Source organism: Euwallacea similis, chromosome 26, assembly GCF_039881205.1.
Source record: "Euwallacea similis isolate ESF13 chromosome 26, ESF131.1, whole genome shotgun sequence".
NCBI lineage: Eukaryota > Metazoa > Arthropoda > Insecta > Coleoptera > Curculionidae > Euwallacea > Euwallacea similis.
The window spans coordinates 1,469,211-1,486,061 of record NC_089634.1 but is presented as its reverse complement, the minus strand read 5'-3'; the positions used below and the strand labels follow the sequence as shown (position 1 = coordinate 1,486,061).

Here is a 16,851-nt window from a genome sequence, read left to right as displayed (position 1 = left end):
TTTTGTACCCATCCAAACTTATTTGAAGTCACTCCGCCAGAACTCTCTCCCATCACCGTTGCCGCTGTGTTAAAGCGCGAAGGGAGCATTAGTTAAACAAATGTATATTTATCATAATTATCTACCAAGCAACAATACGGGTACTTTTGTATCTAGGATAAAACGTGCGTTTATTTTGAGTCTTCCCTCTAAAGTGCCAAGTTTGGCTTACTCGCTTCTGGGTGCATAATTTCCTCAGACTACAATTTTGTAAAAATCCCCACAGCATCAATGTTACAAACGGATTAAATGGTGCTTAAATAAATTATTATAGAAACATGTGTTCGGGAACTGTACATAGAAACCATATCGATGGGGTTTTAGAATGATCATGCATGGCAATGGCCACGTTACGCGACACGTCTCAACCAAGTCCGTCGATCCAACCACCATGGTACCATTCGACTTATTCAATTAAATATACAGGGTGTAACACACCGTCGTGAAGGTATATCTGGGGGCGATAGTACTCTGCAAAATAATAAAAAAGTGCTAATGGACCCATGATCAAAAGCGTACCATTTTTTATATACAGGGTGGCAAAGTTGCACATTTTTCTCTCATATTTTGCGTTCAGGTTTATTTTTTATTTTGAGACATCTGATTAAATGTTACGAATTGCTTCAGATAACTGAGCCGGATGATTATCTTTTTCCTCACTTCCTTTACATTCTGAATTGGCCTTGATAGATATTTTTGCAAATTTTACGAAAATGGTGAAAGATACGAAAATGCTGCGAGAGACTGAAAAGCTAAATACAATAGAAGAATACATTTAAATTTGGTATCGGAATTCATACAGGGTGTTTCAAAAAAAACATGCAAAGCATAAAAGAGTACATGATCCAAGAAACTATGACACCCTGAATATAGCTACCGGCGATTTTGACATTTTGTTGTAGAGGGTGGTACAGAAAATAAACGTACGAAATTTCAAAAATTCAGCTCAAGGCATATGTGAGAGAAACGCAAAATATGAGGAAAAATGTGAAACTTCGCTACCCTGTATCTCGAAAATGGTACATTTTTGACCATGGGTCCATCACCATTTTTTTATTATTTCGCAGAGTACTATCGTCCCCTGAAATATCCTCATGATGATATGTTACACTCTGTATAATATGTAAATAATAAACCATGTTTACGTAATGCGGTCGCGTTGTGTAATGCACTTTTTACGTAAACGATAATTCAAGTTTGTACGGAAATTTAAAAAATATTATGAGTGTGAATAAGATGCGCAAGAGGACCAATAACGTTTATATTTTTGCAAATGTCTCCCACTCGTTAATTGCATGAACTATTCCAAGTTTCCGTTAATTTAGTTTGTCAAATGTATATTATAGTACCGCATTGGGGCAGCAATAATTCGATTTTTAATTGCAACCAGTATTAGCTCAAAATTTGCACAAATATACAGGGTGTCCCAGTCTAATCGTTGTTCAATTCAAGTCCGGAAACGTGATACATTTTTTTTTTATTTCTCAAATTGATAAGGATAAGGGATAGGGAGCTGCAACAGCTTCAGTGCATTATAGATGTTGACAACAAATCTGTTTTGGTGGCAGAAAGACCCGTAGAAATCCCTTAATGCAGGAGTGGTGCACCAGGGGTCAGCGGGTTTCGATGCGAAGCAAACTCATGTGGGCCTGAACCTGCATACAGTTTTCAATACACGCCAACATCACCATATTTTAGGACCGAGCAATTTTCCAAAATGATTTCTCCTCTTCTATTTTTAGTGAAAGTTATGTTCATTCAACATTCACCAAAAATCAGTGCTCTACTTTGACTCTCAATGCCCCTACGAATTTTGTGCCCTCCTCGATGCAAAGCTGATTTTTTTGTTGTTACTAGTCCCTACCCGAAAATTCTGCACGCCCCTGTTCTTCTTCAAACGCATGTTTTTCAAATTGCAGAGAATCATTATGGCGGTTATTATACATATCAGTCATTAGCGTATTACAATATTTAGCACCCAGGAATTTTCCAAAACTATCTCTTCCATTTATTCTTTTCCGATCGTCCTGAGAGCTGCAACTGGAAGCATCAATTTCAGCCAAGGTGCACGACAACTTGGAAAACGTTGAGATTGAATGACAATGCTTTGTGAGCTTAAAAGCATTCATGCATATCTTGGGACGCCACTGGAGGCTTCGGTTTGAAGCCACCCACCGTTGAAGACTTGAAATGCTCAAGTTTCGATTCAGATACAAAAAACCAAAATGCAGAGATGTCTTTAAACGAACCTGAAATCGAAGCAATTTAAGGGGGCATACTTGAAGACTTAGAGAAATTTCAAATGTATTGGAACAGCACTGATCACGGCGAAAGTGTAGGAGGAGTTGGCTGCAATGCGCTCTTTTCAGTAATGAAAGCTACATTGGTGTAGTTGAATGAACGTCTCAGGGATATTTTCCAAAATTATAGTTTCAGGCATTTAAGATTCCTTCCAGAAGTTACGTTTGCGCAGATTCCATCCCCTTGTGAAACCCCAGTTATCTCTGCGAATCTTTGATTAGTTCAGGCTATGTCCTGATTAAAAATCCTGATATGGAAAACCTGGCAACAGAGCTTCACTCTCTTGTTTCTCAATCGAGACCATTGGAGTAGGGCTGGCAACCACCACAGACTCGTCCGCGGCGTTGCCAATAGCCCCAAAAAGTACTTAATCATGTCGTAGACTTGTGTTGAACAATCTTACTGAAACATTCTGTGTTATCTCTGGTTAAGGATTTCATGTGTTGCTGGCCAGTTTAAACCCTAAAGACCAAATAATATAAGTCATTGTCACGGGCGTACTCTATAGAAGTTTCTTTGTATTTCGAACTCGAACAACATTTGTTATAATTTCGCACTAAATGAGGAAATTCTATAGAGTGTGCCTTACTATAAAAACCTGTACATTGCTTGAGAACGCTATAAAATTGAGAGTAAATTATAAGATTTAACGACGTTACCAGTTAGGGTTTGTACATTTTCTGTTAAAGACAATTTTTTAACCACTATAGATGTTTGAGATGAGATTTTATTCGATTTTATATGATACGTCTTGTTATCCCAGTTACTAGTAATAATTATTTACATTTCCGTTGGACAGTTGTTAAATGAAGAATTATTAATAATCTCGCCCGCTCATATCACCGCTGAGCGTGTCCACACCACGCCAGCTTGTAACACCTTCCTTTGCTGTGTGCCAAATTTCCGAAAAGAATTTTTGTCATTGTTATACCTAATTAAATATAATTCCCATTAGTACTTCATTTTATTTCGAGTTTATCTACAAATGCGGCCGAACATCTCAAAGTTGTCCTCCCGGATCATTTTCCTCAAGATGCTGCCTTTGTTCCGCATCAAAACCAGAGGAGCATCGAACTCGGCCACTCGTCCATCTCTCAAGGTGAGCACTTTATCACACCACATCACTGAATGCGACTTATGAGCTACTATGAGCACCGTACAATCCCTGAAACTATCCCTCAAAGTTTTCTGAAGCACCAGATCGGTTTCGTGATCGAGACTCGTAGTCGCTTCATCGAAGATGATGATTTTGTTGTCTTGAAGAAGGGCCCTGGCCAAGTGGAGCAGCTGCCTTTGTCCGGTGCTCGTTATCAAAGCGCTGGAGTCGTTTAGGCTCGTTATAAAGGGTTTTAAATAAACTTTATCTAAAGCTCTCCAAATGGCCTCGTCATTGGGATGCTCGTTAAACGGATCTAGATTCTCGCGAATGGTACCCGAAAAAATCGCTGGGTCCTGCGAGATTATTGTGAGATTCGTTCTTAGCTTATGAAGATTCAAACACGCGACGTCCTCATCGTCTATAACAATTCTCCCTTGGAAGGTGTAGAGCCGAAATAGAGCAGAGATTAAGGAGGATTTGCCAGATCCAGTGCGCCCCACAATTCCTACTTTAGAACCCGCATCAAACTGCAAGGAAATATCTCTCAGGGCGTTACTGCTGTTCTTGTAAGTCAGCGACAGGTTGGTCAGGGCTATTTTGCCTCTTGAGGGCCAACCCGGAGGGATTCTGCCCTCACCCAAGGCCTCGGGTCTCGCTGAAACATATTCCAAAACCCTCTCCACTGAAGTCATCACCGTTTCTAATTCAGCCGCTTGTTTAATCCCATACTGGAGTATCGCAGATAAAGTCATGGCTTGGGAAAGGGCCAATCCAATATCACCTGCAGTTTCACCTGAAAACCATCGATAACCCCATTACCTACGCCTAAAAATCCTCTTATCTACCATTGTAAAACACCATGAACTTCAGCAAAATTCCCGCGACAAAAACCATCCCAACCACATCCAGGCTCAGAGCAAAGAACCTCATCGTGGTCTGGCTCATGAAATAGGCTGATGTGTAGAGGTCCTGATGATGGTCGAACTCGCTGAGAATTTTGGACTGTTGTTGGGCACTGCGAATCACGACCAATCCCTGCATAGTGGAATCAAGGAGCCCGATTATGGAACTTCTTGTGGATGCCTCAAGCCTGCGTAAGCTCCTCCCTGCAGGGAGGTAAAAGCGCTGCGGCCAAAGCAGCAAACCTATGAGCAATAACCCTGGGAGGAGCAGCACCCAGTTGACTGAAGCTACCAGGATCAGGACGCTGATAAAGCTGAATGTTAGCTACAAGGAAGTTAAGGTTTGGTACCATTGAAGGAGTGAGTTTCTACCTACTGTCAAAATGTCGAGGACAAGAAACGGCATTTGCTCGTCTAAAACGTAGAAATCCCTGCCCAATCTATTGATGATATTGCCTATGTAGTGACTGTCGAAGAAGGTCATTGAAGCTTTCAGGATGGCCTCAATGAGATGGCTGTGAAAAATCCTGGCAGCTTTTAAGCAGGAATAAAATGTAGAATATGACTTGATAATGGACACTACCATGGCTACTACTATGAAAAGTGTATATAAGTTGAAGTAGTAATTTCTGTCAGAGCTCTCGGGCTGTGCATCGGTGGTATTTTGAACATTGGCCTCTGTGTTGACCCTGTAAACAAAAAATGGCAGCGTTTCATGGTATTATGACGAAATCTCTTGGAGAAATTACCACAAGCTTATTATCTTTTCAGAGCAGGTCAAAGCTGCTTGAGCAGCAGCAAAACCTAGCAACAAATAAAGGGCCATCGCACGGCCGCCGATAAGTCTAAGATAGGTGGCATAGTTAAACCAACTAACACCACCACTTTTCTTGTCCTCTCTATACACATCCTCACTGTTACCATTGCACACCTTCAACAGCAATTTGTCATCCTCTTTTTCCATTACTTCTTCATCCTCCTTAATGATCCACTCCTGAAAAACCGAGTGCCTGATTTTCTCGGCCAAGTTAACGATTTCATCATCGATGAAGTAGGTGATTCTCTTGTCCAGACCGCCGAATTGCTCCTCTAAAGTTAAAGTCTTGCCATCTTCAATAAGAACTGCATGATCACTAGCGATGCGAATTGCCACGGGAACGTTGTTGGTAACAAACAGGCAGATTTTGCCCCTCAAGAAGCCTTTGAGACAGTGATTGAAGATGTAGTCGCTGATGTTGTTATCCAAAGAAGACATGCAGTCGTCTAGGAGATAAATATCGCTGTCTTTGTAGATGGCTCTGGCCAAGGACACTCTAGCCTGCAGGCCTTTACTAAGATTAAAACCATTGTCACCTACGATGGTTTCATCAGCTAAGTCTAGTCGATTGATGTCATGAGTCAAAGCGCAAACTCTCAGCACTTCTTGGTATCTATGACTATCATAAATCTCCTCAAAGACAATGTTTTGCCTGACAGTTCCAGGGAAGAGCCAAGGCACTTGGGAGGCGTAGGAAACGCTCCCCGAAACCTCCAAAACTCCCCCTTTCACTGGGTACTCTCCCAGAATGGCCTTGATCAAAACGCTTTTGCCGCTGCCTATATTTCCCGTAACCAGCATCAGCCCATCACTTAAGGACACCGACACCGACCTCAAGATATCTCTACCCTCGACAGACACTTTGACATTTTTGAGAAATATTTTAGGGGGCAAATTAGAGGGTTGCAGTCTCGGAACTACTTCTTCTGTGTCTAGAAACGTTTGAATCCGCTTGAAAGCAGCCCACAAATCTGCGCTGTTGCAGATCCCCATGGGGATGGTGGTGGTGATGGGTGTTCTCAGGATGAAAAAGCATTGTTGAATGAAGTAGACCGTATCAGCCTGCAGGGTTTGGGTTTGCGAGATACCGAGCAGGAGTATGGAGAAAGAGATGTTGTTGATGAAAGCTCCAAGCCAGCCTATCAGAGCTTTCAGGTAGTAGACTATCGCTAGTTTATTGGTTTCTAGACTTAAAGGAAATTATTTTTTGTGTGACTATACAGGGTGTTCCAAGGAAAACTTTCCACCAGCGTTATTTTGGATCATGGCAAAAATATCGTAAAACGCCAAGACACGTCGACTCTGTTTTCATAGGGGGCACATTATGACGCGGATTTTAAATTTATTGAAATAACCTCCCCGGTGGGGGTGCAATCGACTTTGGAATTTCAAATGGTACCGTAGGTCGAGTTATTTCAGAGGGGGTTATTTCAATAAATTTTAAATCTGCCCCATCATGTGTCCCCTTTGAAAACAGAGTCGCCGAGTCTTGGCGCTTTACGATATTTTTACAATTATCCAAAATAACCGTGGCGGAAAGTTTTTGTTGGAACACCCTGTATGATAATGTGACTTACAGCCTCGCAGTGTCTATTAGGGCCCCGAAGTTGTTCTGCCAACAGTACATTTTCACCGCCTTAATAGAACTCAAGACTTCCCGTATGAGCCTAAATCGCTCGTCTGTTTTCCTAGCCGTCTCTAATCGAAACTTGCCCACCATTTTTCCACAAAGAACTGCATGGTGACAGCTTTTTTTTTCGTTATCTCTGAGAACTGCTACTTACTCTGCAGTGACAAAGTGAGCACTATGGCTACAAGTGGCGGAAAAACCGCGCTCCCAACTCGATCATACATCGCGTAGCCCACCGCCAAAAGATGTAAAATTCCGATGAATATGTCTTTCAAAAAAACCAAAGCTGCGTCTATTGCAAAGACGTCCTTTGTTACCAACGTAACGGCCCTCCCTACAATCTATCGAAGTTTCGATTCCCCGATAAGAGCAAGCTCTAAATATTTACCCATGATGACTTCCTGAGGACTCAATTTCAGGGCTTTCCTGAATATCAAGGAGCATACAGCTGTGCGGATTTTAAGGGAATATTCTGTCACCAGCTGGGTCAAATTGTGGACATACAGGGAGTTCAGTAGAAGCAGTCCTATTATGGAAATTGAGTAGAAATAGGCATCTGAGTCGCTCCTGGATTGGTTGTGCTGAAAGTGCTTCACGAAGTTGGAAATTGCTTTTGGCTGGCAGAGTCTAAAAGGTTTCCATTAGCGCATTAAACGATCTTTTTTGGATGCTCACATAAAACTCGTTCCTAAGATTAGTTGTAGTAATGCATACACCAAGTATCTGAAACCGAAGCATGTAACCAAAGTTCTCCATAGCTTTTTGCCGGTCTTCTTGTCCAGTTTCCATTGTTCCTCTAGTCGATTTCCCACCACCTCTGCCTGGAACTCTGGCACCACTTTGTATAGGTCACTCGGTTCCAAGTCTCTCTTCTTTCCTTTTTTTAGTATTTCATAATTGTAGCTAATGAAACGAAATTTAGTCAATAACTTAACTTTCGTCATTCATCACGTTAACTTACAAAAACGTTACTCTAGACAACAAATTTGCCTTCTCAATGGGATTATTTTCCCTCTTTTTTCTTTGTATTACCTGTTCCATGGCTAAATTGATAGGTCTAATTCTGAACTGGAACGCACATAACCACCTTCACAAGGCATTACCCTTCATTCAATGAACGTTGTCCACTGTACTAATCTATATAGATTATTCCAGTACTTGTTGAAAGTTTATCTGAGGTTATAGGGGTTTTAGAAATACTGATAAGAGCATGTTTGATTACAGAGCGAGTCATATAAAAAAATACTGACTAGAACAATTATAACAATTATAGTAAACGACACAAGCTAAATTCTTTTCATAGATCGTTCTAGCCAAAAACCGCCCATTGCAGTCTTCCAGCAGGATTTTTGGTTATTGAAAATGATTGACACTTCATTATTACAACTTTTCCTCCTCTATAATAAATTTTCGATCTATTGGCCCGCTCGTTCACCAGATCTGGCGTCAATGGATTGTTATTTATGGGGACCTCATTTACAAATCTGTACCCATCGATATTAATAAGCTATGAATGGAGATCATCACAATGTTAAGGATCAAAATAAGAAGACGAAAAATATTAAAGTCAATACAGAATTGAAGAAGATCCGTAGGGCTGTGCTGGGAGGTGCCGGGTAAAGTTTTCGAACATCTCTTACAATTTTCTTTATTTATTTCTTGCACAGCTTTATCCGAATTTAGTCGACCCTGCATTTTTTATGGTTACCGAGATCCCCATGGTCGAGTTCCAGAAAGGAATACCCTGAATTTTAAAAAAATGCGATAATTGGCACCTTTGGAGTTGCGCGGCTGCCAGAGTTTGCAGTTGAGCTCACATAACTCCTTTCTCCAGCAACTCATGAAAAAATACGAGTTAGAAGAAGTAACAATATATTAAACAGAACAACCTCAACTTCCTTCATTGACCATTCTTGCCAAGAACCCACTGGGGTTCTGCAGCAAGATTCTCGGCTCATCAAACTCCACAATCCTGCCAGCATCTAGGACCAAAATCTTGTCGCAGGTCAACACGGAATGCAATCTGTGCGCAATAGTCAAAACTGTGCAATTTTTAAAGCTCTCTTTCACAGTTTGTTGGAGCAATTCATCGGTCTCTGGATCCAAATTGGCAGTGGCCTCATCCAAGACGATAATCTTGTTCTCCTGAATTAAAGCTCTTGCTAAGGAGATCAACTGCTTTTGCCCAGAACTGTAACCAGAGGTTAAGTCGCTAACCTCCTGGTTAAGGTCTTGAATGGCAGACTTCATGTGCACCTTTTCCAGGGCGCTCCAAATTGTTTCGTCTGAATATTTGTCGAATGGATCTATGTTGGTTCTTATAGTGCCAGTAAAAAGGATTGGGTCCTGTGGGATGATGCTGATTTTCTCTCTCAAGAAATTTAGCGATAAAGCGCTGATATTTTCATCATCAACAATGATTTCTCCACTAAAGTCATACAGGCGGAATAAACTGGAGATTATTGAAGACTTGCCAGCCCCAGTACGCCCAACGATGCCGATCTTGCTGCCTCCTTCAATATTTAAGTCTATGTCTCTCAACACCGGGTGACCGTCCGATTTGTACGTTAAAGACACATTCTTATAGGAAATGTGCCCTTTTAAAGGCCAATCGGTTAGCACCTGTCCTCCCATGGGCTCTGAGGGCACATCTGAGTATTCCACCACACGTTCCACACTTGTCATGGTATTCTCCACTTCGGTTATTTGCTTTATGGCGAACTGCAGCAAACTGGATAATATCGTGACTTGATTTAGAGCTAATCCTACATCACCAGAAGTTTCTCCTGTGGAATGTTGCTCTTTAGATGTTAACAAAAATGAACAGTTGGACTGAATACCTTGATGAAGTATGATAAATTTGAATGCCACTGACGAGGCGAACATGGCTCCGAATATGTCCAGCCAGAAGGTAAAGAACCGTTTGGTGCTTAGGTTAAGGTAGAAGGTGGAAGTGAAGTGATCCTGGTGTTGGTCGAATTCCTTCTGGAGCTTTTGCTGTTGCTGCGCGGCTCGGACCACTCCCAGCCCTTCAAGGGTGGAGTTCAAGTAGCCGATTATGGGGCTCCTGGCTGAAAGTTCCAGAAATAATCTTGCGGTCTCTAATAAGGACTAGTTAAAACTGACTTGCAGCTTCCAGTCTCCGTAAACTACGTCCAGTGGGCAAGTACAACCTTCTCACGAAGTACAGTTTCACCAGCAACAAACCCGCTGGTATGTAGAATATCCAGTTTACTGAGCCAATTAAGATAATTCCACTGCTAATGCTAAAGACTAGCTACAATCGAAAAATCTTTGTAACTTCGTTTATAGAATCTGGACAGCTCCTTACTCTGCAGCAGTCCAGGATCAAGTAGGGCATGTGCTCGTCAGTGACGTGGAAGTCTTTGGATAATCTATTAATGATATTCCCGATGAAGTGGTCGTCGAAGAAGTACATGTAGGTGCTGAGCATGCCTCTAACTAAGGTCTTGTGTAGCTTTCTGGCAGCGTTCATGCAAATGATCAGGGTGGAGAAGGATCTGGCTGTAATGAATGCTATCATGCCGATCGTCAACAAGGTGTACAAGTTCAAGAAGCTTTCCCTTTGATTAATAGCCCCTTTATACTCTGGAGACTCTGTCTTGTTGTTTTGGGTCAGGTTCGTTATTTGAGGTTCCAAGATGACCCTTAAAATTAATTAAAACTTCAGCTACTGCACAGCTCAAAACGCACCAAAGAACGCCTACCATTTGCTCAGCAGCTTTTCGGAGTAGAAAAGGCAAAACTGAGAGGTCACATACATCCCAAACAAATAGAGCACCACGAAAAACCCTCCGAGGGCCCTATAGTACCTCACGTAGTTCTTCCAAAGGACTTTTCCCTGTTTTTTCTCCTCGTGATACAAATTCGCGACGCTTTGCTCCAAGTTTGCCTCCAATAGCACGTCAGTCTCCTCATAGCCCTCTTCATTGCTGACTGCGGTGCTAACGTTCGACGACCTTTCCAAAAAGTGATCATCTTCATCGTGATTATCTTCGTCCATGTAATAAGTTATCCTGTTGTCCAAAGCATTACGTTGCTGCTCCAGATCCAGGGTAGCGCCATTCTCAACGAACAATATGCGGTTGTTGTTCATTGTTTTGATGTGGTTAATGTTGTTGGTGACCAGCAGGCAAATTTTATCTTTCAGGAACCCTTTGATGCACTCGTTAAAAATATGCTTGTTCACGTGGTTGTCCAAAGAAGAAAGACAGTCATCTAGCAAGTAAACATCACTGTCCTTATATACGGCCCTGGCTAGACTGATCCTAGCTTGTTGTCCTTTGCTAAGATTAAATCCTTTGTCTCCCACGATGGTCTGATCCAACTTCTCGAATTTATTAAGGTCGTAAGTCAACGCACAAGCGTTCAGCACATCTTGGTACCGCTTCTCATTATAGGGCTGCCCAAAGAGGATGTTTTGCCGAATGGTAGAGGGGAAAAGCCAAGGCTCTTCAGTGGCGAAAGAAAATGTGCCATGGGTCACCATCTCACCCCCACTAAGGGGGTATTCCCCTAAAATGGTTTTCAATAGGGCAGTTTTTCCACTACCCACATTACCGGTTATCAACAGCAACCCTTCGTTTATGTTCAAAGAAACCGATTTCAGCACTTCTTTGCCTGCAACGGTCACCTCTACTCTATCGAGGTATAGACTCGGCCTGTCCGAGGATTGAGAGGCGGAATTTTTAACTTCCTCGGCGTCTAAAAGGATGTCAAATTATTGATGATGAACTGGCGATTAAATATTATAAAAAAGTACCCAGGAACCACTGGATTCTCCTCAAGGAAGCCAGCATGTCAGCTGTCTGGGTAATGCCGAAGGGGATTAGCTGGGCAATTGAGAGCCTAATGGCTCCAAGGCAAGCTTGAACGTAGTAGATTGTTTCGGCTTCTATAGTGTGCCCTCTGACTATATAAGAGATGAGGAACATGTAAAAGGCAAGATTGATGGTTACGGCTCCGAGGATCACGATGCAGGCTTTCAAGTAGTAGACCATTTTGATCTTGTCGGTTTCTTCGCTGAGGAATACAATAGACGTAATGAAAAATATTTAATACAGATGGACAATGAAACACGGGAATTTCCCAACAGCTAAGAGAATTTATAAGAAAGTGCTCGGACACGTAAAACTTCTTTTTGAGGAGGAATCATTTTAAGCTAATTCAGACTCCCCCATCTGCAACCACTTAAGTGGGAGAGTGTTCTACCTCAAAATCTTAAATGGAAAAGAGGGTCGAGTGACATCTCATTTTAAAGGTAATTTAATGTACTTTACAAGCCCCAATTTTCAAGTCCCCTATCAGCACACCCAAGATAGCGGCTTACCAAATATGCACAAATTGAGTTATTTACGTTCAGTTATTTTACTTGTGTTTCACTTTACTACGATAAATTGAATGGTGTTTTTTTTATCTTGTTTTTATTATTTTTTATACAGGGTGTAACAAATTCGAGTCTATGTATGGAAATCTCAAAAACGATAAGAGATACATAGTCGATTAAATGGAGGCAAAATTTCATATTTTGACACTCAACAATAATTCATTTGCGAATTTTAAAAAATCCGAATGCTTTCATAAATATCCTATAAAAACCAAAAAAATTTGATTCTGGTTTTTGTCAAAAAAGTCGAAAACCATTGTTCGGAGAAAACTGATAATAAAACATTATTAGAGTAATTTTTGTCTGGCTTTCTACAAATGTGATTAGTATTTTTACTCAACAATTGGTTTTTGAGATATCACGGGCTATTTTGGATTTTTTTATGGGCGCCATCTTGGATTTTTTACAAAATTGAATTCTACATGACGTTTCCTTTCCAGTGACGTATTATGTTCCAGTATGTTAGTGAATTTTATATAAATAAAAATTAAAAAAAAAAAAACATTTATTAACTTGACATGGCAAGGCAATTCAAGACTCCTTAGATGGAAATGTTTTTTCACATTTATCCATATAAAATTCACTACCACACTGGAACATAATACGTCACTGGAAAGGTAACGTCATGTAGAATTCAATTTTGTAATAAAATCCAAGATGGCGCCCATATGAAAATCTAAAATAGTCTATAATATCTCAGAAATTAATCGTCAATTAAAAATACCGATCACATCAGTAAAAGACCAGATGAAAAGTGCTTTAATAATGTTTCATTATTAGCATTCTCCAAATAATGGTTTTCGAGTTTTTTGACAAAAACGAAAATCCAAATTTTTAGCTTTTAAAGGATATTTCCGAAAATATTTGGATTTTTTAAAATTCGCAAATGAATTATTGTTGATCGTCAAAATACGCAACTTTACCTCTTTGACCAACTTTGTATCACTTACCGTTTCCGAGATCCCCATTCACAGATTCGAATTTGTTACATCCCATATAGAAGAATAAAAAATAATAAAATTAAGATAAAAAAACATCATCCAATTTATCATAGTAAAATGAAACAGACAAAATAACTGAACGTAAATAACTCAATTTGTGCATATTTGGGAAGCCGCTATCTTGGTTGTACCGATAGGGGACGTGAAATTCGGGGGTTATAAAATATATTAAATTACTTTTAAGATGAGATGTCATTCGACCCCTTTTCCATTTAAGATTTTGGGGTAGAACATTCTCCCGCTTAAGGGGTTGTATATAGGGGAGTCCGAATTAGCTTAATTGTTCCCCCTCAAAAATAAGTTTTACGTGTCCGAGCGTTTTTTCATAAATTCTCTTAGTTGCTCAGAACTGCGCCCGTTTCCTTTACAAGCGACCACCCTGTATATTTCCTTTGCAACAGCAGCTTTTCCCCGGTAGGAACTTTCATAAGGAACTAACCTGAAATGACCCGCTGCAAAAGTGGCATCCAACGTGTGAGAGGGAAAAATCAGTGATTAAGTGACTTTTTTATAATTCTCACTCTCATCTTATGATGGTACAGTTTGCATTCATGGCCATCCAGCTACAGCTACTATCAATGATCATATGCCACGACGCTTGAGACAGAACGAGGAGAAAACATAACCGCAGAAGACAAAGATCGAGACGAGCACACAATACGAAAACTCACATTCTAGCTCTGTGGATCAGCTTTTCAAAGTAATTCTGCCAAGTGTACATTTTTATGATCTTAACGGCGCTCAAAGTTTCCTGCAAGAGCTTGAACCGCTGGTCAGTCTTCTTAGCTGACATTATCCGACAGCGTGATGTCAGTTTTCCAATGTACACTAAAATTTAACTTACTCGTTAGCCCCAAAATAATAGTCCCACAATACTCACTTTGGAGTGGCATTATGACCATGATGAACCCAATGGCGGGAAAAGCCGAAATACCCACTTTCTGGTAAAGAATGCAGAAGACCACCGCCAGCTGCAAAAACCCTATAATCACATCTTTGAAGAACTCCAACCCCGAATCTATGACGAATACATCTTTGGACATCAAAGTGACGATTTTGCCTGGAAAATTCATGAAAATTAGACGTTTAAGTGCCCCCTCAAAACTGACCTATTGAGCACTCAGAAAAGGCCGTGGGACTGATCTTCAAGGCCTTCCTGTAAATCAACGAACACACTGCCGTTCTGACTCTGATTGCGTACTCAATGACCAGTTGCTGTAAGTTGTTGGTATAGATGGTGTTGAAGAGGTTGAGGAATGTATAGATGGCTGCATATATGAGAGCGTCTGTTTTTTTGAATGTGGTTTGGCCTGGTTTGAAATAAGCCACAAAATTGGCAACTATAATGGGTGAAATCAGTCTGAAAACCACATTGGGTAAATTTCTTTCTAGGCCGATGGAAGTAATGATGCTAACAAGACGATCGTGCCGCAACAAAGCTGTAGAAAGAAGTAGAAGAGATATCGCCATCCGAAGCACCTGATCAGACAACTTTTTATGGAAGCGTTTTTATCAGCTTTCTTGCGTTGGTTCCAACAGGCCTGCAGCTTATCCCCCAGAGCTTCAGCCTGATACTCCGGCATTACTCGGTATATGTCATCCTCTTCAATATCCTTCTTCCTGCCTTGTTTCAGCAGCGCAAAATTATAACTGAAATTTTCTCATTCATTTTTTTACAATGCGAACGTCGACTTACCTACAAGAAGGTGCCTATAGAGAAAATTCCAGCAGTTTCTCTAGGATTAATATTTTCTTCACTAGTCTTATGGCTCCCATAATCCATTTTCCGGCCAGATATTGGATCCTCCACCTAATCACTACTGATTGCTATTAATTGTAGAAATAAATGCATGATCATGATGTAGAAAACGTTTTAAAGATAATAATCAAACAATCAGAATACCAATAAGTTTGTTATATCACAGCTCTTGAGGAGTTTCAAAAACATTTACCAGGTGGCTGATGGTGATTGATTTACTTTTTAATTTGATTAAGAGTGAAAGTATGCACTTTAAGTTCAATGGTTTATTTGAAGTGCTTGATTAACGAATTGAACAAAAGCATAAGAAAAATCCATCAGAAACTTCCGAAGAGATGATGGATTGATTTTAAGTTCTCGTGCATTTCATCCCTAACGATCCATTACTTCTACCAACAACGAACGCCTAATTTTCGCCTTTTCTTCTTGCCTCAAAATCCATTTAAGCACGCACTGTACATGAAAATTTTAGTCTACAAGTATATCTAGTTATCAATGCATTTCTCAGAACAATCTTATGAGAAACAGTGTACGAGGTGAGATCGATGAGATATCGTACACATAATTATTCATTTTTTTCTTACTTTATCCCATCAATTATTGAGCGATCTGAGCTAACCTATAATTAAAAACGAAGTTTTAGTGCGTATTTCTCAAGAATTCTCAAAGCGATTTCCCAAAAATTGCGCTGGAAAGTTACAAGTTTGAAATTACTTGTCAATGAAACCTCGTATGACGAGTAGAAAAACGTTTTGTTAAAGTGCTACCAGAGGGCACTTCATGTAACATTGTGGGAGGAAACGGTGATTTTTTAGGACAATTACTGGTCAATTGGAGCACAGTTCCAGAGATTCATCTTTTTGCGTGGAGAAGAATAGGTAAAGTGAAAATTGCGTCCTTTTAAAAGGGAGAAAGGCTTGTACGAGCACTTTCGGGTGCATCACTATCAATGTTTCTATTAATCCCAAGTGGAGCGTATTAACCTCATGTCTTAATGGAGGGGTGCCTTTCGCACCCCTGATTACAGCAATTTTTCTTTGATTTTTGTAGTAATTTTCGTCCCCAAGGAAAGAAACACAAATACAAAATTTACATAAAAAAATAGAACACAGTGTTTGCTCTCTAAAAACTGTAAAAATTGCTAGTTTACGCATCTTTGTTCCAGTGTTATAATTTTTTGAAAATCATACTAAATAGATGGATTTGCTAGCAATTTTGTTCCCCTTTTTCGTGGATTTATCTTATAATCATACACGGTGTTTCAGATTTTAATTGGGAAAATTTAACAAACGATACAGCTCGGAAAAATAATGAGAAAACTTCATATGAACTTGTACGTTTTAAAGCTTTGTTGCTGAAATACAGGGTGTTAAACTTTCAGATCTTTTTTTATTTTATTTCATGTTGCGCCGATATTTTTCAAATATCAACTTGAAATTTCGCAGGTACACTACTAATTATAATCTACGCAATTTAATCTAACAAGCCGCTGTGAAAATTTACAGGGTGTTTCTTTTTCGGGGGTCAAGCCTCATTTTACTACATCAAATGTTTTTGTGGGGCGACACCGATCTTGTGTGGCCTATATTTTGAACTCCTTGCTCCATTTAGAGACTTTTTTGCCCCTTGAATTTTTTTCGTGTCCGCCATCGTTTTCCCGCAATTTGCAAACGTACCAGCAAATGCACACCAGTTTAACATAATTTTCGATTGATCGGCTAATCCTCGCAACCGACTAGTTTAAAGAGACATTTCAGCAATCTTAATCAGATCGAAACTGGAAAATTTTAAATTTATGTTTTTTGCGCCTTAAATTATGTACTTATTTCACTTTTCGTAGGAAAGAGATTATTGATTTATCCATCCAAAACTGAGAAAATACATTTTATCAATTTT

General features: G+C 40.1%; 2 protein-coding genes across 3 annotated transcripts; both read right to left on the bottom strand.

The window, feature by feature from the left end:
- Positions 1-2,677: 2,677 nt before the first annotated feature.
- LOC136417088 (ATP-binding cassette sub-family C member 4-like) lies at positions 2,678-7,915 on the bottom strand. Of its 2 annotated transcripts, none has more exons than XM_066402587.1 (9): positions 7,750-7,915; positions 7,464-7,691; positions 7,177-7,415; positions 6,943-7,122; positions 6,736-6,892; positions 5,091-6,347; positions 4,718-5,030; positions 4,285-4,666; positions 2,678-4,232 (listed from the first exon to the last, which is right to left on the bottom strand). In XM_066402587.1, the coding sequence occupies exons 1-9, from the start codon at positions 7,827-7,829 to the stop codon at positions 3,316-3,318; spliced, it is 3,753 nt and encodes a 1,250-aa protein (XP_066258684.1). In that variant the 5' UTR covers positions 7,830-7,915; the 3' UTR covers positions 2,678-3,315. The 2 variants fall into 2 exon arrangements, with proteins under 2 accessions (XP_066258684.1, XP_066258685.1); XM_066402588.1 differs by having other exon boundaries at positions 7,503-7,691.
- Positions 7,916-8,653: 738 nt separating this feature from the next.
- On the bottom strand, positions 8,654-15,005 carry LOC136416963 (ATP-binding cassette sub-family C member 4-like). Its single transcript, XM_066402405.1, has 11 exons — positions 14,897-15,005; positions 14,613-14,846; positions 14,306-14,556; positions 14,077-14,256; positions 13,868-14,024; positions 11,572-11,831; positions 10,517-11,513; positions 10,120-10,456; positions 9,915-10,065; positions 9,629-9,859; positions 8,654-9,574 (listed from the first exon to the last, which is right to left on the bottom strand). The coding sequence occupies exons 1-11, from the start codon at positions 14,977-14,979 to the stop codon at positions 8,679-8,681; spliced, it is 3,777 nt and encodes a 1,258-aa protein (XP_066258502.1). The 5' UTR covers positions 14,980-15,005; the 3' UTR covers positions 8,654-8,678.
- Positions 15,006-16,851: the final 1,846 nt, after the last annotated feature.

Bases quoted from the DNA above. Each gene is read 5' to 3' on its own strand.
- LOC136417088 (XM_066402587.1), bottom strand. From the start codon at position 7,829: ATGGAACAGGTAATACAAAGAAAAAAGAGGGAAAATAATCCCATTGAG. The intron at 7,123-7,176 runs GTAAATATTTAG...GATAGATTGTAG, and splicing joins TCCTCAGGAAGTCATCATGG to GGAGGGCCGTTACGTTGGTA. The intron at 4,233-4,284 runs GTAGATAAGAGG...GATGGTTTTCAG, and splicing joins GTTCATGGTGTTTTACAATG to GTGAAACTGCAGGTGATATT.
- LOC136416963 (XM_066402405.1), bottom strand. From the start codon at position 14,979: ATGGATTATGGGAGCCATAAGACTAGTGAAGAAAATATTAATCCTAGA. The intron at 14,025-14,076 runs GTGAGTATTGTG...GTTAAATTTTAG, and splicing joins GGTCATAATGCCACTCCAAA to TGTACATTGGAAAACTGACA. The intron at 10,066-10,119 runs GTAAGGAGCTGT...TTTCGATTGTAG, and splicing joins TGATCCTGGACTGCTGCAGA to CTAGTCTTTAGCATTAGCAG.